Genomic DNA, 21,684 nt, shown 5'->3' with positions numbered 1-21,684 from the left:
GTGGTGTGTAGGAAAGTGAATGTCCAAGGTAATGGTCCAGGACATGGGTGGGGCACAGCGGCCACTATGCGCTCCCGTTGGTGGTCCAATGCACAAGGGGTAGCGGCCTGTCTTCTCTGGAACCATGGTGAGTGTGAGAGGAAGGGCAGCACAGCATTAATCGGCCACAACGCATCGCATCTAATTCCAGGAGTCCAGGAGCAGAGCGGGTAGGGTTCTGGCCAAATGCGCCAGAACTGCATCCCTGGCGCACATCTAATTTGGCAGGTACACTCCCTGTTCAGCCGGGACATGAAAGGTTGCCAGTGTGTGCACGTAAGGAGACAGAAACCGGCTCCCCAAGGAGAGGCGCATTTTTAGAGCAGCGCTGATGAGGCTCCACTCATATCAGGAGTGCCTCATCATACGCTGCCCAAACCTCTCCTCATCTCCAGCCCACTTATGTTGTGAGTCTGGCTGAAGGACGGGCCTAAGAGGTGGGGTGACGATGATTAAAGGGAGGGGTGGGCCATTACACCACAGCTAAGCTTAATTGGTAGTCACTAACTTAATCTGGGGCTACACCATAAATCAAATTGAGTTTACAGCTGCATAAGTATCTGCTCTTTAAGTGTCAATTACAGTATGTCATTTAAGTGTACTCGGGTCATGCCACAATTTGGTTACATGCCTTGCCGCTGCAATCGCAGACATGTCTGTCACTTCCTTCCGTAGTACTAAAATTTTGAAAACATGGCAACTAAGCTAGTTTATGCTTCCCCAAACGGAGCTCATCTCATGGAATTAATTTAGTAACAAGCTTGTTGCTAAACCTACCTTGTAACTACTTGTAAAGCCATACCGCAAACACTAACAGATTATTTAAATTGTCTAGAAGTGAATAAAGTATTCATTAAAGTAATCAAGAGAAGCATTCATTTAATGGAAGTGGTCCTGACTGAAATCAGGCATAGCATCCATTCACGCAGGTCACGTTAGTCAAGCTGCACTCAGCTGATGCTCAGCTGATCATGAATTCTACCAATACAATTCAGACGCTTATCAGAGCAGTTCTATTTAAATCCTCAATTTATTCATTGCTTTGCCTGCCTTCTATTGCATGGATGCAAGGTGCACTTAACTCCCTCCTCCATCCCCAGCTTCACCTATTTAATGGCAACTTGCCTTTTAGTTTTTTCAACATCTGTCTCATTGTTCTGTGCTCTAAGACTATAATTGATTGTCAGTTGGAATTATATTCAATGTGTTATTGCAGCTTGCTCTCAATTTATCAACTTGATAAACTTTTAAGTTTTATTAAATGTCTGTTTAATCTATTATGCAATGAAGGATCGTACCTTGTTGGGGGGGTTATTTGCTGCACTCTCTGCCTTGTCCATGCATGGCTGTATGGATGGGTGGAGAATACAGAACCATACCAGCAACACAAAAAGATTTCTTCAACTGTCCAAAAATGAATAAAGGAAAAGAGTAATCCAATACAAATGAATAATTATCTCTCTAAATTGTAATCAGATTACTTAATCGAAAATAATCACATTACTAATTACTTTACTTTTAAGTTACTTTCTAAAACACTTTTCCGCTCAACAATTTTAAAATGTCTATTTTTTTTTCTTGTTCATTGTTACACACAATTCATACACAGCACCTTACATTTCTCTTTCAATGACTCATTACGGGGCCATAATTCATGTATTCTACATAGATAATATATATGAAATAAGCCTAACCTAACTTTACTTTAAAGTAATTAAATTAATTGAAAGTCATTAACTGTAATCTGATTACAACAATTTAAAATTTAATTCATTACACAACTTTTTTGACTAAAAGTAATTAGATTACAGTAACTAATTATTTTGTAATTGGATTACACCCAACACTGATAAAGTATTCATTCAAGTATTCAAGTAAAGTATTCAGTTGATGGTCATGACTGTAGTAAATGTTGTATAATTATCAACATAAACTCTATATGTTAAACAATTGAAACATTGCTCACAATTAAGATTTTTTCAATTTCTTTTTTATTAAAAGGAGACAAAAACAAAGTTGGAAAACATTCATGCATCAGAAAGGTAAGTAATCATGCATCTTACCAGACAAAGAAAAAAAACTGGTTTAAAATGTATGCTATATTGTTCACATAGGGTTAGATGTAAATATCATTAATATTATTTTCATCAAAAATGCCTTAATGCTCATAAACAATTGTATGAACCATAGACTACAGAAGTAAAGAAATCAGGGATATAGATGACAAATACATATGAAAAAGTGTAAACCAATACACTAAATCAATTATTATATATTTTAGTGAATAAAATAAATAAAACAAAGGACTGGTAGGTTTCTTGAGTGTGGAAGTAGAGTGCTGCTCTAGTAGAGAACTGTGTGTTACCATACACAATAACACATAATACTGAATGTTCATCTCATTAGCAGATCACAACTGGAAGAATATGGTGAATAATACAGCAGTTATGCTATTCAAATATAGGTCAACTATTAACACAGACATATCCCAATGTTCTCTTAAATAAGATCAAATACAGTAGTACAATATCAGCAGCAAGCAATACAATGTCGGTTTCTTGAAACAATAAAACATATTTACTTATTAACATTATTTTGGAGGCATTGTTAAACACGATGGAACCTTATTGCAACATAAATTCAGAAACTATTACTATGACACAAATATATTAATTATATTTACAGAGACTTTTTATTATTATTTATTTACAGTTTGTAGACTTTTACTGCTATACAGGAAAATCTTTAGATAACTCTGAAACTGCAGTCCATCTACAAAACCAAGTTTAGGCCCTTAACAAATGGCTACACTGCAAAACAAATAAAAATGAATCAGTATTTTGTCCTTATGAAGTAAAAACATATCAATTCCTTAAAACAATATACGTCAGAGAGGAAAGTTGGGTTATTTCATATTTTAAGCATACAGTGGCAAGAAAATGTATGTGAACCCTTTGGAATTACCTGCATTTATGTATAAATTTGTATTTAAATCTGGTTTGAACTTGATCCAAATGAACAAACACAATCTGTTTTAACTAATAATACACAAATTATTGTATGGTTCTTGTACATATTGATCACACAAACATTCACAGTTTAGGTTGTGAGGCCAATTATGCCAACAATACTAATTAGAGTCAGGAGTTGGCAAACCTGGCATTCAGTTATTGAAACGAGATTGGAGGTGTTGATTAGAGCTACTTTGACTAATAAAAAGCACTCAAAGCACTCCTTAGAAGCATCTGCTCCCTTAAAAAATTTAAACTAGCAGCAAATTTGGCGCAAATTATTTTCACATGCAAATGAGCCTTTGATTCGCAAGTTTGCCATGAACTCCCAATTTTTGTAAGGGCTGACGTGGAAAATACCTCGCAAAAAGAGAACTTAGAACAAATATGATCAAGAATTGTTGTTTTGCATAAAGCTGGAAAGAGTTACAAAGTTATCTTGATGAGCTTAGATATTCATCTGTCCACAGCAAGACGATATATAAATGGAGACGATGTAGTACTGTGGCTACTCTCCCTAGAAGTGGCCGTCCAGCCAAGATGACTCAATGAGCACACCGCAGAATGCTCAATAAGGTAAAAAACAGCTCATGAGTGACAGCCTAGGACCTGAAAGAATAACTGAAATTGGGTATCATCTCTGTTGATGAATCTACAATACAGAAAACACTACACTGGCATGGTGTCGATGGCAGGACACTACAAAGGAAGCCATTGTTTTCCTACAAAAACTAAATTTTGCCAAAGACCACCTTGATACTTCACAATGCTACTTGGAAAATGTTTTGTGGACTGATGAAACTAAGGTTGAATTGTTTGTGAAGAATACACAGCACTATGTATGCCGTAAAAAAAGGGCACTGCACACCAACATGAAAACTTCTTCACAAAGATGAAGTACGGTGGAGGGAGCATCATGATTTGGGGCCACTTTTCTGCTTTGGGGCCTGGACTGCTTACCATCATCGAGGGGAAAATGTATTCCCAGGTTAATATAGATATCCTACAGGATAATGAAATGGTGGCTGTGTGCCAGCTGAAGCTCAGTAGAAGTTGGGTGATGCAGCAGTACAATGACCCTAAACATCGAGGTAAGTCCACAACAGAATGACATCAAAAAAAGAACATTCATCTTTTGGAGTGACCCAGTCAGAGTCAAGACCTTTGATTGTAAATCTAAAAACAATTTAGTAAGGTTTATGCGTAAAAAACAAAAAGAATATGACAAAAACTATTTACCATGGGGGTAAGAAAAATTTACTCCATACAATATATATTTTCTGCAAACAAGTTGTAATATCTTGTGCAGTTTTGGTTCTCAAGTAAAATTTATATGATTAACATTGATATTTAGATGTCATTCCTGGAAATTAAGACAAGATCACTAGTAAAGAAAAAGATTTTTATGCAGTTCAACAGTAATTCTGACAGGCTTTGTCTGATAGTAGAGAAGACGTGATGGTAAATTATTGAGCACAATCCAGTTGAAATGTAAACAAGTGTAGGATAATGTCTCAGGCAGATCTCGTTGCTGTTAAATTGTGGATCCTGGCAGGTCATTGGTCAGTGTGTGCCAGCGCTCAACCTTCTGACCTTTATTTTTTAGACAGTCTATCCAGTGCAGGAGGGCATCGCCCTGTGAGTGACAGCCTAGAGACACGCCTCCTACCAGATAATCAGATTCAAGATGATTAGCACATATTTTAACAACCCCAAGGAGGCGGTTTGATAATAAAAAAAAATATTTCTTGTGTTGAGGTATTTCCTATTGAAAAAGGAAAAAGTTGGGGTGGAACATATTGAAGGGCTTGTTCTTATTATTAATATATATATATACACTAGTATTTGGATATGCCCCTTGTGAGTGCAAAATGATGTCATATTGAAATTCCATTTTCCAGTAAAAAATTTTAAAGGCTTATACAGCATCTGCTAAAAGTTTATCTAACACTTTACGTTAATGTTCCTTTATGCAAGGGTTTATAAAGGGGTTCATTAATGACTAATAAGTCAGTTACAAATGCATTATAAATCCCTGATGTGTAATTATAACAACATGCATAAAAAGGATGAGTTTCACGATATACCTGCCAAATAGTGAGCCATTTCACCTCTGATGTTATAAATGCTTAATTACACTTATTCAACGTTCATAACCTATACATTTGTACCTTAATGTAAAGTGGACACATATGAAGCCAGTATTAGAAACATATGTACATGTTAGTCTGATAGTACATATGTGCATAAAGTTAAGTATAGTTTAATGGTCATTTGGCTTTATTATATGAAATATGCTGTGAATGAGCTTAAAGACCTGAAAAGTGTTTTTGGGTGGATAACGTGACATGGCAGTTTTGCTGTCTTCAGTGTCAAACATGTATGAATAAAAAATATATTTGCCAAAAACCTTCTCAATATTGTGCAGAACATTATGCTTTATGTGAACATATTCAACATTAAAACAGTTCATCACTCATTTTTTCAGAATTTTCAACCAAACATAACAAAACTCATATGGTGTGACTGTCCGACACTTGTTTCTCAAAGTGAGAACTCGAATAAAACTAAAAAAAATAAATGCAAAAATTCTCAAATAAATACTGAAAAATAATACAGATGTCTATTTGTGAGCCTACTCTTTTCAAAGTCCAAGCATAATGTTTTGAGTCAGTTCTAATCAAAAAGATTTTGTCACACAAATCAAAATCATATGGTGTGACACTATTTTGGGATATTTGAACGGGCAACTGTTTTGACACCCTTGGGAAGGAGAGGACCTTCTTCAGCAATGTTGTACAGAAGTAGCAGTGTATTGCTGCTGTACAATCTGAGGTGAGTCATCATTTTTATATTTACAATAAATCAGATCTTGTTGGCACTCTGACAAATGTCCCACTTCCAGATGTCTTTTGGTGTGACACATTTTTTATAAAAATGCAAAAGAAATGTTATTATTTTGTCATAATTATATGTAAATCTTAGAAAGGTAAAATAATAGTTAGGAAACGAAGAGAATAAACAATGTTGAACAGCTGTTAAAATGTTCACAGCATTCTGTTAACAGATATCAAGAAAAGAAACAGAAAGTTGCCTAAATTTAGAATCCAGACTCTCCCACCGTCAAGAAGAGAGAAACTGAGGGCGATATGGAGAAATTCTCAAACAAAATATAGAGCCAAAAGAAGAAATTTAAATGCATTACTCAACATTTCCTGCCATTTTCTGCCATATGGGCAGCAACACCTCCTCATCACTGACCCTCAACACTGGAGCCCCGCAGGGCTGTGTTCTCAGCCCACTCCTGTATTCCCTATACACACATGACTGTGTGGCAACACATAGCTCCAATGCCATCATTAAGTTTGCTGACGATACGACGGTGATCACTGACAATGATGAAAGAGCCTACAGAGAGGAAGTGCACACTCTGACACGCTGGTGTCAGGAGCACAACCTCTCCCTCAATGTCAGTAAAACCAAGGAGCTTGTAGTGGACTTCAGGAGGAAAGACGGAGAACACAGCCCCATCACCATTAATGGAGCACCGGTGGAGAGAGTCAGCAGTTTCAAGTTCCTCGGTGTCCACATTACTGAGGAACTCACATGGTCCGTCCACACAGAGGCCATTGTGAAGAATGCTCACCAGCGCCTCTTCTTACTGAGACGGCTGAGGAAGTTTGGAATGAACCACCACATCCTCACACGGTTCTACACTAGTACTGTAGAGAGCATCCTGACTGGCTGCATCACCGCCTGGTACGGCAATAGCACCGCCCACAACCGCAAAGCCCTGCAAAGGATGGTGCGAACTGCCAGACACATCATCGGAGGTGAGCTTCCCTCCCTCCAGGACATATATACAAGGCGGTGTGTGAAAAAAGCTCAGAGGATCATCAGAGACTCCAGCCACCCGAGTCATGGTCTGTTCTCACTGCTACCATCAGGCAGGCAGTATTGCAGCATCAGGACCCGCACCAGCCGACTACATGACAGCTTCTTCCCCCAAGCAATCAGACTGTTGAACACTTGATCTATCAGGATCAATAATTAGCACTGCACTTTATTAATCATCATCTTGTATCACACACTGGACTGTCAACATATTCTCCTCAATACAACTACTTTATATATATATATAATGTATACTCTTTACTTATTGTATATTGTGTATTCTATATTGTGTGTATATAATTATTGTGTTGTGTAAGTATGTGTACATTTGACTTGTAAACTGTTTTGTGTAAGTATGTTGTTTACTGTAATTGGTATATGTCTCGTCACTGTCATGACTGCTATGTTGCTCGGAACTGCACACAAGAATTTCACCTAGTGTTGCACTTGTGTACATGGTAGTGTGACAATAAAGTGATTTGATTTGATTTGATTTGACATGACTCCCCCAGATAACTCCATCTATGATGGAGACATCAAGGTAGACCCAGGTCAAGTCCCAGGTCGTACATCACCACCACCATTGAAATGAAATTTGATACACAAACATATGTTCATATGGTTCATACAATATTAAAAAAATGTTTGTTTTATTGTTAAATATCAAATAAATCAATAACATTTTAATATTACCTTCCAGCATTTAAGAGTGGTTAAATATTTCCTGCCATATGAGTGATCAGTACTCACCAATAAGTAGGATAATACATGGTTTGCATTGACACATGGCGACATTATCATATGGTGTGACACTATATCATTTGGTGTGACATTCCAAATTGTGAAAATAACATACCTTTATTAATGATAAAACCTGAAAATATTCATGGAATACATAGAAAATAGTATCAGCAAGAGTCACAAATATTGTTATAATTTTCTAGCAAGCTTTGTCACAATAAATAGAATATATGTTGAAAGACCGACGGCATAGGTCTCACATTGAGCAATGTTTTAGAAAATAATACACAAATTTAATTAATTTTCACAAAACTATAATGGATCACAGTTTAGTTATGATAAATGACTTTGATAAAGTGAGTAACTTAAGAAAGGTATAATCCATTTTCAGTTTATATACAATTATTTTCATGTCACACCATATGACGATTGTACGCACTAATAGAACAAATTGTCACATAAATTCTGATTCCAATTGAAAATTTTGAAACAACATATGTTTCTATAAAGATGAGAGTTAGTAGAACAAAAGACAACCATTTTTATGCCTGTTATTTGAAATTTTTGAAAAAACACTTTTTTATGGTATATATGTCACTGACCCTTTTGCAGAGGACTTTAGGTAACTCAGACTAGATAAGTTAAGACCGCACTAGTAGTATCACCATTTGGTAACACTTTATTTTAAGGGTCAACAATAATGCCCCGGAATGAGTCACTGAATAACAAATTATTTATATAAATATCTGAAATAGAAAATTAATTGCATTAATTACTACACAAAAATATGGCATTTAATACGTTGTAAATTATAGCTAAGATGAATTAATTTACGTTTTATTTATATAGAGCTTTTCTGACAGTACACTCAAAGCACTATACATACTGAACAGGCGACTCTCCTCAACCACCACCAGTGTGCAGCATCCACCTGGATGATGCGACGGCAGCCATAGTGTGTCAGTACACTTACCACACACCAGCTGTTGGTGGAGAGGAGAGACTACAGTTATAAAGCCAATTCAGGGATGGGGATTATTAGGAGGCCATGATAGATAAAGGCCAATAGGGGGAATTTGGCCAGGACACCAGGGTTACACACCTACTCTTTTACGAGATGTGCCCTGGGATTTTTAATGACCACAGTGAGAAAGCACTTTGGTTTAATATCTAATCCAAAGGACGGTGCCTCTTTATAGTATAGTGTCTCAATCACTATACTAGGGCATTAGGACCCACACGGTGAGCAGCCTCTGCTGGCTTCACTAACAACTCTTCCAGCAGCAACCTTAGTTTTCCCCAGGAGCTTCAGTGGGTAACTGGTCTTGAGCTACAGGATGATATAGCTGTTGGATAGCCTTACTATATATTCAATTATGGATTAATTACTGTCTTAATATTGTTAATTATTACTAGTGCATTATTGTGGACCCTTAAAATAAAGCGTTATCCACCTTTCTTTTAAAATAAACGTGTCAAGGAAAGTGACAGAACAAGTCAAGACATTACAGTAATGAATCCCTCCTTTTAATCTCACTATAGTAGTCTATTTTTGCATTTTGAAATAAATCATGAATTAGGGCATTTTATGTTTATTATTAATATAAGTATGAATAAGTGTATTTATTAAGCATTTATAACATATAAGTTCAAATGTGCACTATTTGGCAAGTATTGGATGAAAGCTGCACTTTTTGCATGTTGTTATAACAACATATAAATGATTTATAATGCATTTGAAAATGACTTAGTCATTAATAAACCCTTTTGATGTAAAGTGTAACCAAAGTTAAAAATGTTAGGCGTACACTACCATATGTATATGTTAGCTTCAAAACGAACAAATATAAACTTAGACACAAAACTCCCATTTTAATTTTTATGAGGTATCATAAGCATTGCTAAATACTGGTTTCCTGCATGCCAAATATCTTTTTAAAATCTATTTACTATCATTCTACAAACATATACATGTATCAGAGGTTTGTAAACAGTGATAAATTGTTGCTCACCGATGAAGTCATTGGACCTCCCCAAATCATAATCCCAGACAGTAACTTCCAATGTCCTGGTGGACAGCTCATTGAATGTGATCTCATAAAAAAACTCCTAAAACAAGGTGAGTATAATATAACACAATACATTTTACAATAAATATATCATATTGAATGTCCTTTTCTTAAAAATGAAAGGAAAAGTTCATCCAAAAATGTTAATTCTGTCAGCATTTACTAGCTCTCATATTATTCCAGACCCTTTCTTTTTTAAATCTGTGCAACACAAAAGGAAAGCCACCAGGGGTGTCACATGACACCATGCGAGGCGCGGACGTGTGAACGGTGAGCTCTGTGTACTTTGCTAGTTTGATAAACCAGTGAGATTCGATACACCCTTATTCTTAACTGTATTTGGAAGACAATATGTCAAAGAATTCAAAATCCTCGGGCTCTGGAAACGTATGTGCTCAAACTGATTCCCATAAGTGGCAGGCCGAAAGCCCTGGACTCAATTCGGAGGGTGAATTGATGAATGTGTCGGCAATGCTGACGAAGGTCGATGCAGACTTGGAGGATCTTGCTGTAATACGTCGATCGATCACTTCCGTAGGGACAAAATTCTCTGAGTTGGTTACAAGAATGTCAGATGGCTAGAAACAGATTATCTGGAGTCATTGGAGAGGGAATTAGCTGCTAACCCGCTAGCGACCAAGGGAGATTTGGAACGCATCTGGGAAAAATCAGAGGATTTGGAGAATTGTAATCAAAGAAACAACTTCCGAATTGTTGAAATACTTGAGCATGAGGAGGCCGAGATATGATAAAATTCCTAGACAGGTTCTTCCCGAGACTGCTCGACATAACAGGCCATGAGCTGGAAATCAAGCAAACTCACAGAGTCCCGGTTCAGAGATTCACAGAGGGAGACAGGCCCTGATCAATTCTGATAAAGATCTCATGTTACATACATTTTGGGGATAAACACATCAAAAATTGGGTTCTGACCAGCATTATGATTGGCAGGCTAATTATTTTGAGGGGATGGATGTCAGATAGGGCACCCTTATTTCTGGAGTGGTGTGCGGACATGGGGAGGGAGGCTTCTTTTAAAAGAGATTTCAAGCAGAAGGCTGGGGGTTCAGAATTTGCTTGACAGTAAGTCGGGCAATTACTTGGTGTTTTGGGGGGATTGTCGGGGAGGTGCTGGGGAGAGAGATGTTTAGTTTTAATTATGATTGTTGTTTGTTTGTTAGTTTTTTTTCTCTCTTGTTTTTTGTGTGTGTATTTATTTGTGACCACAGGTTGGGGGTTAGGGTGGGTTTGGTGATTGGGGAGGGGTAATAGAAGGGGTTAAATGTTAAATGTTGATTCAGTGTATATATGTTGTGTTTTTTATTTTGTTATATGTTTATGAATCTATAAAAATGTTAATTAAAAAAGTAATGCCACCAGTGATGTCAAACCTGACACAATGTGTAAATATGCACAATGCATGTACAAATGAGATTTGAGACCTGCGGCGGCAAAGATGTTATGACTTCAGAAGATATATACACTGATGAGCCAAAACATTACGACCACCTACCTATTACAATGTCGGTCCTCTGTGTGCTGCCAAAACAGTGCAGACCCGCCATGGCCTGGACTCTACAAGACCCCCGAAGGTGTCCTGTGGTATTTGGCACCAAGACATTAGCAGCAGATCCTTCAAGTCTTGTCAGTTGCTAGATGCCACCGTGGATTGGATTTGTTAGTCCAGAACATCCCACAGATGCTCAATTGGATTGAGGTCTGTGAAATTTGAGGCCAGGGCAACACTGTGAACTCTTCAACATGTTCCTCAAATCATTCCCGAACAATGTGTGCAGTGTGGCAGGGCGCATTATCCTGCTGCCATCAGGGAACAACATTGCCATGAAGGTGTATACTTGGTCTGCAATGATGTTTAGGTAGGTGGTGCGTGTCAAATTGACGTCCACATGAATGGCTGGACCCAGGGTTTCCCAGTAGAAGATTGCCCAGAGCATCACACTCCCTCCACCAGCTTGTCTTCTTCCCACAGTGCATTTAGTGCCAACTCTCCCCAGGTAAACGCAGAACATGTACACGGCCATCCATGTGATGAAAAAGAAATAGGATAAGGCAACCTTTTTTCACTGCTCCAAGATCCAGTTCCAATGCTCACATGCCCATTGTAGGCATGTGGCGTTTTAGGTGATGATCAACGTTATTCGCTTCACCAGTGAGTGGTTATAATTTTTTGGCTCATCTGTTTATATATATATATATACATAATTGTACTTTTTTTAGAGCCTGACAGCCACTTGTCACTTTATACATTTCCTTTTTAGTTTCATTGGAAAAAAAATCATACTGGTTTTGCACAACATGAGGTTGAGTAAATGCTGACAGAATTTTCATTATTGGCATTATTCCTTTATCCTTTAATTACAACATGTTCATAAATAATTTAGCAATACATGTAAAAGCATAATTGGAGAGATTAATTCACTTTCATTCCTCACGTCAATGTGCATACATTCTCTGTTATAAAGTACCTCATTGAACTCAGGGTTCAGTGTCTTTTTGATCACTGCAGTCTTGTGCTTTGATTTCTTCTTCAGGTCGGGTTTCAGGTATCTGATAAAGAGATGTAAGAAAGCGTGTGCGAATTAACTGCATGATGTTTTTCAAGTCATACAGCTGCATTGAAGTTCTCTTGGACCTCTACAGAATATTTCCTCTGCTTGTGGGGAACGTGATCAAAAATAGCTCTCTACAATCTCTGTATGCATTTGTGCATGTGAATAAAGGAATGGCATTTCTTTTTGTACACTGCAAAACCCATATTCCATGAGTCTCTGTTTTGTTTAAGAACGTTTTGATAGGGGAATAAAGCGAAATGGAATAAAAAAAAATATATATATATATATATAATATGATTTTTTGCACTATATGGCATTTGTTCTTTGTCCTCTTGAAGTATAGTTTGTACTTGTATTAGTACATATTTGTACATAAATATGAGTTATAATACATTATAATACTGAACCTGTTCATAGTTATACCTTAAAGAGTATTATGCATGATAACCAAATTGACATCCAATTTTATCTGCAGAAATTGTAATGTAATATAGAGTATATATATATATATATATATATATATATATATATATATATATATATATATATATATATATAGATTATACATGTAGAATAGGTATTGTATAACTGATATCATGTAAAAGCAGCATAGTGTCAACAGTCATAAGGCTTCATGATGTAATCATATCTCAATAAGTGGTCTTGACCCACTTTAAATAAAGTTACAGTAGTTTTCTTACAAACAACAATAACAAACTTGTAACATACAATACATTACAAGTCAAACTTATATAATGAATTGGAAAAAAAACATATTTAAAAATGCATAGAATACAAAGGAACACATTCACAATGTACAAAGGGGTGTAATTTAAGTTAAACATAGGCAATCTATATATTAAAACATGAAATATATCACAAATCAAAAGGAGTATTGAAACTCAAAATGTTTAGTCACTTGAGGAAAGTGATTTCATATGTGTTTGGGTTTATGTCTTAATTGGACTGTACAGTACAGTATAACTTCCATTTTATTGACTTGTAATGTATTATCATCACTTAAAAATATCTTATGGATTTTCTTAGATGAAATTGCTTTTGTCTTTAATTAAAGAATACCTTATATACTGTATATATAAAACACAAATATATATAGTAAATTATAATTTCCATAGATAAAATTTTATGTTGGTCATATTTTAATGCATTATACTCTAAAGAACTATTATAAATAGGTAAATATAATAATAATATTAGAATTGTGGTTACAATTATATATGAAAAGTTTAACATATTACAATATGTATTATGAGACAATATGAATGCATTATAATGTATGTCTAATTTAGCCTTTAAAGGGGTCATGACATGAGGAATCACATTTTCCTTGATCTTTTGACATATAGGAGATCATTGTACTATAAAAACATACTGTAAGCTTCAGAACTGAAAACGTTCTCCTTAATAGAAAAAGAGCATTTATTTAAACCAAGCTGCAAAAATGGCTCATTTTCAATACGTGGAACTTGTGACTTCACATCTATTATATGCAATGCCTATTTTTCCATCATTTCTCCCTGGGCGCCGCCCACTGGTTCTCAGTCAGTCACACAGGTGAAGAGAAGAGAGATTGGGCCTGTCATGGGAAATTCATCCGAAGTGGATTACACAGAACACCTTCATGTGCCTGTCTGGATTTAAATGTTTTTCTACATAAACATGCACAGACAGACATCTTTGACCACTTGATACATATCTCAGGCCACTTTTAAAAGATGCAGTGTCAAGTTACAACTCTGAAGAGGAGAAGCTTTCTGTCATTCAGTTGTTTTGAGCACAAACACGTCATGTGCGCTTTCTTTTGCCCTACTGCGCTATTTTTTAGTTGTTGGTACGATTCAAGCTTTGCAAAAGAACTGATCATAAAAAATATGAGTAAACATTCATGAATATTTCATATGTCATCACGACTGACACCCTGTTTACACTGTGCATGTGACGTGATGCAATGGCTTGAGGCTGTCTACAATGGGCACGTCGACACAAACTATCGAAACTGTTTATTTGTGTTGCTGGCAGTAGTGGCTCCAGCACGTGCAGCGCCAAATGGAATGACATCTGTTTAATGACACTGCAACACGACACACCGCAACGGATGATTCCATGGTAAAGAAAGTTGACGCATTTTCCCAGTGGCTCTCTTTCTCCTCTCTCCTATTTATGGTAGCCGTGACAGATAGAGCTGCTGAGGACTGTCTGTGTCAGCGCCTGATCTCTCATTTATTATGCCTGTGCAACTGCATGTGATAAAACGATGGCAAAATGCGATAAATGGTAAAAATACACTTACTGAACACTATTAGGAACACTATAGTCCTAATACAGTGCTCGGCGTGATCTTCTGCTGCTCATCCACCTTAAGGTTTGATATTTTGTGCCTTGTGTATTGTAGTTGAGTGGATATCTGAGTTACCGTAGCCTTTCTGTCAGCTCGAACCAGTCTGCCCATTCTCCGTTGACCTCTCTCATCAACAAGGCGTTTCCATCCGCAGAACTGCTGCTCACTGCATATTTTTTGTTTTTGTCATTCTCTATACCAGGTGTTGACAACCTTTTTGCCATTGAGTGCCATTTTTTATTTTACTGGTCAATGGCTGCGACGCATGATAATATCAGCATAACAGTTTGAGTGAAACAGTTGTGCAAAACCTGATGATTATGATATAACCATCCTGCATCTTGTGAAAGTGCTTTAATGAAAGAAAACCTGTCCTTTTGTACAAAATGAGTTAACACATTTAATGTCACAAATTTGCTTATTTGATTACTGATCACGAAATTGTGTGGCATCATACATATTTCTTATATTATGTCATACATTTTTAATACAAATTCACACAGAGGTAATTACTAGCACATAAAGAACAGTGAGAGAAGTTTTTCGCACCTGACCTGAATTCATCAACATGCATTCAAAGAATGCAAACAATCATGCCACAATTAAAATCACTGACATCAAATTTTTTCCACATTCTGGTGGTTGATGTGAACATTAACTAAAGCTCCTGACCTATATCTGCATGAGTGTATGCACCGCACTGCTGCCACATGATTGGCTGATTACATAACTGCATGAACACGTAGGTGTACAGGTGTACCTAATATAGTGCTCAGTCTAATTCTGATCAGATCTTACAGTCAATATAATATCTTGGAGGTATCTATAGAAATCATTCTGATGGAGCCTATATTTCTCCTTTATGGATTCAAAACTTTGGAGTCTACCCTTGCTGAAGAATGCATAATAATTTGAAATTCCTTGTCCAGCCCAGATTCGAAATCTTTCATCTATTCTGTTTGGAGTAAAATCGATCAAATGCACACCATCTTAAAATTTCTTGATGCATCTCCTATGCCACATACAGGTGAAACTCGAAAAATTAGAATATCATGCAAAAGTTCATTAATTTCAGTAATTCAACTTAAAAGGTGAAACTAATATATTATATAGACTCATTACAAGCAAAGTAAGATATTTCAAGCCTTTATTTGATATAATTTGGATGATTATGGCTTACAGCTTATGAAAACCCCAAATTCAGAATCTCAGAAAATTAGAATATTACATGAAATCAATAAAAAAAGGATTTTAAATACAGAAATGTCAGCCCTCTGAAAAGTATAATCATGCATATGTACTCAGTACTTGGTTTGGGCCCCTTTTGCATTAATTACTGCCTCAATGCGGCGTGGCATGGATGCTATCAGCCTGTGGCACTGCTGAGGTGTTATGGAAGACCAAGATGCTTCAATAGCGGCCTTCAGCTCTTCTGCATTGTTTGGTCTCATGTCTCTCATCTTTCTCTTAGCAATGCCCCATAGATTCTCTATGGGGTTCAGGTCAGGCGAGTTTGCTGGCCAATCAAGCACAGTAATACCATGGTCATTGAACCAGGTTTTGGTACTTTTGGCAGTGTGGGCAGGTGCCAAGTCCTGCTGGAAAATGAAGTCAGCATCTCCATAAAGCTTGTCTGCTGAAGGAAGCATGAAGTGCTCTAAAATGTCCCGGTAGACGGCTGCGTTGACTCTGGACTTAATAAAGCACAGTGGACCAACACCAGCCGATGACATGGCTCCCCAAACCAACACAGACTGTGGAAACTTCACACTGGACTTCAAGCATCTTGGATTGTGTGCCTCTCCATTCTTCCTCCAGACTCTGGGACCTTGGTTTCCAAATGACATGCAAAATTTGCTCTCATCAGAAAACAGGACTTTGGACCACTGAGCAACAGACCAGTTCTTTTTTTCTTTAGCCCAGGTAAGACGTTTGACATTTGAAGCCCATGTCCAGGACCCGTCTGTGTGTGGTGGCTCTTGATGCAGTAACTCCAGCCTCAGTCCACTCCTTGTGAAGCTCCCCACACATTTGAATGGCCTTTTCCTGACAATCCTCTCCAGGCTACGGTCATCCCTGCTGCTTGTGCACCTTTTTCTTCCACACTTTTCCCTTCCACTTAACTTTCTATTAATGTGCTTTGATACAGCACTTTGAGAACATCCAACTTCTTTTGTAATTACCTTTTGAGGCTTTCCCTCCTTGTGGAGGGTGTCAATGATGGTTTTCTGCACAACTGTCAGGTCAGCAGTCTTCCCCATGATTGTGAATTCAACTGAACCAGACTGAGAGACCATTTAAAGGCTCAGGAACCCTTTGCAGGTGTTTAGCTGATTAGAGTGTGACACTTTGAGCCTACAATACTGAACCTTTTCACAATATTCTAATTTTCTGAGATTCTGAATTTGGGGTTTTCATAAGCTGTAAGCCATAATCATCAAAATTATATCAAATAAAGGCTTGAAATATCTTACTTTGCTTGTAATGAGTCTATATAATATATTAGTTTCACCTTTTAAGTTGAATTACTGAAATTAATGAACTTTTGTACGATATTCTAATTTTTCGAGTTTCACCTGTAATTTCTCTGTCTCCTGCCAAATCTTTAGTGACAAATTAATCCCTGGGTTTGTTTCATCATCCATCCTATTCATTATTTTGTTATCAGCAATCAAAGCAGCTAATGGAATTCCATCCATCATTGCACTTTCTATATCCATCCATCTTGACATGTATGTTGGACAACTCCAGCATGGTCACAATAGGGCTGCAAAGTTGCATTGTCGTATACAAAGGAGACCTAACCCACCTCTTTCCTTACTTAATCTTAGGTTTTTTTTACCCTGCTACAAAAATCTAGATATTAATTTATCTCATTCCATGATTTGTCGATTTGATATTTCTATTGGAAATATCTGAAGAAATATAATCATTTTGGCAAAATAACAATTCTTACCAACTCAACCTGAGATTCCACCTTGCTAAATCAGCTTTTAGTTTTTGTTTAATAGACTGTAATTCAAATCAAAGAGCTTTGGGTAGTCTCCAGATACATTTATAAATATAAATATTTAATTGATCTTACATCCCAGTTCAGACTATATTTCCCTTTAATTTATCTGTGGGTCATAATTAAATATTAATACTTGAGTCTTTGAGATATTAACTCCAAAACTTATACAATTATTGCCTTGTACCCGTCTAGAAAGTCAAATAGTACAGGGAGTGACTTTGTAATTTGACCCCAATATATCAGTATATCATCTGCAAAGAGATCTAGTTTATGTTCCCCTGATCCCATATCTATTCCCTTAAGGTGCGTACACACTGCCAGCGACATCGCGCGCGACAGCAACTCCATACCGAGTCGCGACCACTGGCGACTAGATGTGGGCATGTCCAGCGACGTGACAAAGTTGAGACAAGTTCAACTTTATTCAAACGAAGAGCGACTAGCGACAGCCAATAGGAGAGAAGACGGGAGAGCTCATGTGATCCTTCTCTCTCTCTCTCTCAGCTCCTGTAGTAATAGAAAGATGGATGAAAGGCTAATTCTTGCTGTTAGAAATTTTCCAGTGCTCTATGATTTGTCTCTTCCCACATACAAGGACATTTTTAAGAAAAAATACTGCGTGGAAAGGTGTATCTGAGATCGCGGAGATTTTGTGGACCCAGACAGACATTTTGCATTTGTATTTTCGCCGCAGATAAACAGCCGCTATGGCAAACAGCACGCCTTGTTTCGCATTCATCTTTGATATAAAGCATTTTATGTACTGATTCCATTTATATTTAGTCTTTTCCCTCCAAAATGTTTGTTTTTAGTGGCAAGAAAAGAGATTCGCTGTCAACGGCAATGGAATGACATCCGTGAATGTCATTTATAAACGTTACTAGGCAACCAGTAGTGGGAACGCCCACTGGCGACCTGCAGTGACAAAGTCGCTGGCAGTGTGTACGCACCTTTAATTTAATTGTCACGAACACCGGTGGAGATTCCCCTATCGGCCACCAGAGGTCTCCATCACCTGAATACTAACGTTCCACCTTGAACTCCATTTCACATAATCCCTGTACTGACACTGATTACCTGCTCACCTGTTCCTTATTTACTCAAACTATTTAAGTCTTACTATCACTAGCTATCATTGTGAAGTCTTGTTTTGCCCAGGTGTTATGTATACCCTGTCTTGTTTCACTGTTGCCCTTTTGTTTGCCATTTTTGTCACTTTTGCATTTCTTAGTTTTCACTTTAGTCCCTTATGTAACTCCATAGTCCCCTTGTTAGCGTTCGTGTTTTCTGTCATTGTTTTCACCTGCCCTCATTAGTTTGCCTTTTGCTTCTGTTAATCACCTTGTTATCTTGTTTGAGTTCTGTTCGTTCATTGGCCCCTTTTTCCCATGTTTATGTATTTATACCCTGTTTCTTTGTTCAGTCCTTGTCTATCGTTGTTTGATGTCAGCCTGGTGTGTGTTTCCTTCCCGAGTCCTCTGTTTGTTTACATCGTGTTTAGTTAGCAGTTTTTTATGTTTGATTTCCCCATTGTGGGTTGTTCCTTTGTGTTTACCTGTTTTGTTAATTAAATAAAGTTTAAACTGCGTTTGGATCCGCATCTCCTCGTCTGCCTCGTTGCTCAAGCGTTACAGAACGATAGACCACACATGGATCCAGCAGCTATACGGGCCAAATGCCGGCTGCTCAACTTGCGGCAAGAAGACCAGCCTTTGGTAGACCACGCTCTCTACTTTCTCCTCCTGGCGACCTTTACGGACTTCCCGGACTCCGCATTGGTGGTTTTTTTTAAGGACAGCTTAAATCCCTCGCTGAGGGAGCGGGTGCCACAGGCAACGCCCGGCTGCACTCTCCGCGACTACCTGGAGACGACCCTACCAGCGTGCAGCTCACCGCTTCCTGTCACACCAGCCTCACCTGTCAGCAAGCAACCCCCCACGCCAGTGGCTTCTCTTGAACCTGCACAGTCCACTTCGTCCGCCCGGAGGAGGAGGAAAAGACAGGCTTCCGCCTCCCGGCCCACGCCTGCCCCGGTCTGCGAGCCAGAGCCCACGCCTGCCCCGGTCTGCGAGCCAGAGCCCACGCCTGCCCCGGTCTGCGAGCCAGAGCCCACGCCTGCCCCGGTCTGCGAGCCAGCGGCCACGCCTGTCACAGTGAGCGAGCCAGCGGCCACGCATTTCACAGTGGCGAGCCAGCGGCCACGCATGTCACAGTGAGCGAGCCAGCGGCCACGCATGTCACAGTGAGCGAACCAGCGCCTACGGCCTCTACCGTCAGCGAGCCTGAGCCCTCGTCAACCACGGCCAGCGAGCCTGAAGCCACGCTGACCAGGAACAGCATCCCAGCTTCGCCAGTCGCATCAGCCCAGAGGAAGTGGAGAAAGGGAGTGGTCTCTGCACTCCAGCCTCCGCCTGCCGCAGCCCCATGCCCTAAACCCCCCTTGGCTCTACCCTCAGCGCCCGGCGAACCCAAGCCGGCACATACCACGGTAACCCAGCCAGAGCCTGTAGCCTCAGACGTCAGTGAGCCTGTGCCGATAGCCTCAAACGTCAGTGTGCCAGTGCCTGTAGCCTCAGATGTCCCTGAGCCAGCGCCTGTAGCCTCGACCGTCCCTGAGCCAGCGCCTGTAGCCTCGACCGTCCCTGAGCCAGCGCCTGTAGCCAGGACCGTCCAAGAGCCAGCGCCAGTGGTCATGCCCGTCCTAGAGCCAGCGCCTCCCGAGCCTTCCAGGGCTCCGCCTCTCGAGCCTACCAGGGCTCCGCCTCCCAAGTCTCTCGAGTCTTCCAGGGCTCCTCCTCCCGAGCTTTCCAGAGCTCCGCCTTCCGAGTTTCCCGAGCTTTCCAGAGCTCCGCCTTCCGAGTTTCCCGAGCTTTCCAGAGCTCCGCCTTCCGAGCTCCGCCTTCCGAGCTTTCCAGAGCTCCGCCTTCCGAGCTCTCCAGAGCTGCGCCTTCCGAGCTTTCCAGAGCTCCGCCTTCTGAGCTTTCCAGAGCTCCGCCTTCCGAGTTTCCCGAGCTTTCCAGAGCTCCGCCTTCCGAGTTTCCCGAGCTTTCCAGAGCTCCGCCTTCCGAGTTTCCCGAGCTTTCCAGAGCTCCACCTTCTGAGCTTTCCAGAGCTCCGCCTTCTGAGCTTTCCAGAGCTCCGCCTCCTGGGATTTCCATAGCCCCGCCTTCCGAGCTTTCTGAGCTTTCCAGCGCTCCGCCTCCCGAGCTTTCCAGAGCTCCGCCCCCCGAGCTTCCCAGGGCTCCACCTCTCAAGCCTCTCGAGCCTACCAGGGCTCCGCCCCTCAAGCCTCTCGAGCCTACCAGGGCTCCACCCCTCAAGCCTCTCGAGCCTCCCAGGGCTCCGCCTCTCAAGTCTCTCGAGTCTTCCAGGGCTCCGTCTCTCAAGCCTCCCGAGCTTTCCAGAGCTCCTCCTCCCGAGCCTCCTGGGGCTCCGCCTCTCAAGCCTCCCAGGGTTCTGCCTCTCGAACCTCTCGAGCCTTCCAGGGCTCCGCCTTCCAGGCCTCTCGAGCCACCCAGGGCTCCGCCTCTCGAGCCTTCCAGGGCTCCGCCCCCCGAGCCTCCTACGGCTCCGCCCCAGAGCCTCTTCAGCCTCCTACGGCTCCGCCCCAGAGCCTCTCGAGCCTCCTGCGGCTCCGCCTCCGGGGCCTCCTGCGGCTCCGCCCCCAGAGCCTCCTACGGCTCCGCTTCCAGAGCCTCCTATGGCTCCGCCTCTCGAGCCACTCAAGCCTTCGACGGCTCCGCCCTCAAAGCCTCCTACGTCTCTGCCCCCAGAGACTCCAGAGCCTTCCTGGTCTCTGTTCCTAAAGCCTCCCACGGCGCCGCCTACCTCGGCTCTGCCTCCTGAGCCTCCTTCAGCTCCACCTCCTGAGCCCCCCTCAGCTCCGCCTTCTGGGCCTTCTGAGCCATCACCTCCCTCGGCTCCGCCTCAGAGGTCCTCCTTGGCTCCGCCGGCCTCCCCTGTGGCCACGCCATCTCCTAGGCCA

The 21,684-nt window shown here is 40.2% G+C and overlaps 1 protein-coding gene across 1 annotated transcript in view; it reads right to left on the bottom strand.

Annotated features, from left to right (window-relative positions):
- Nucleotides 1–3,831: 3,831 nt before the first annotated feature.
- LOC127627092 (double C2-like domain-containing protein alpha) overlaps nucleotides 3,832–21,684 on the bottom strand; it is a 70,350-nt gene continuing 52,497 nt past the window's right edge. Inside the window, exons 9-11 of the mRNA XM_052103334.1 lie at nucleotides 12,241–12,322; nucleotides 9,698–9,794; nucleotides 3,832–4,715 (exon numbers count right to left, since the gene is read on the bottom strand). Coding sequence (XP_051959294.1) covers nucleotides 4,585–4,715; nucleotides 9,698–9,794; nucleotides 12,241–12,322 — 310 coding nt within the window. The 3' untranslated portion in view covers nucleotides 3,832–4,584. The remainder of the gene's footprint in view (nucleotides 4,716–9,697; nucleotides 9,795–12,240; nucleotides 12,323–21,684) is intronic.

Source organism: Xyrauchen texanus, chromosome 33, assembly GCF_025860055.1.
Source record: "Xyrauchen texanus isolate HMW12.3.18 chromosome 33, RBS_HiC_50CHRs, whole genome shotgun sequence".
Lineage (NCBI taxonomy): Eukaryota > Metazoa > Chordata > Actinopteri > Cypriniformes > Catostomidae > Xyrauchen > Xyrauchen texanus.
This window is presented reverse-complemented; position numbering and strand designations above follow the sequence as displayed.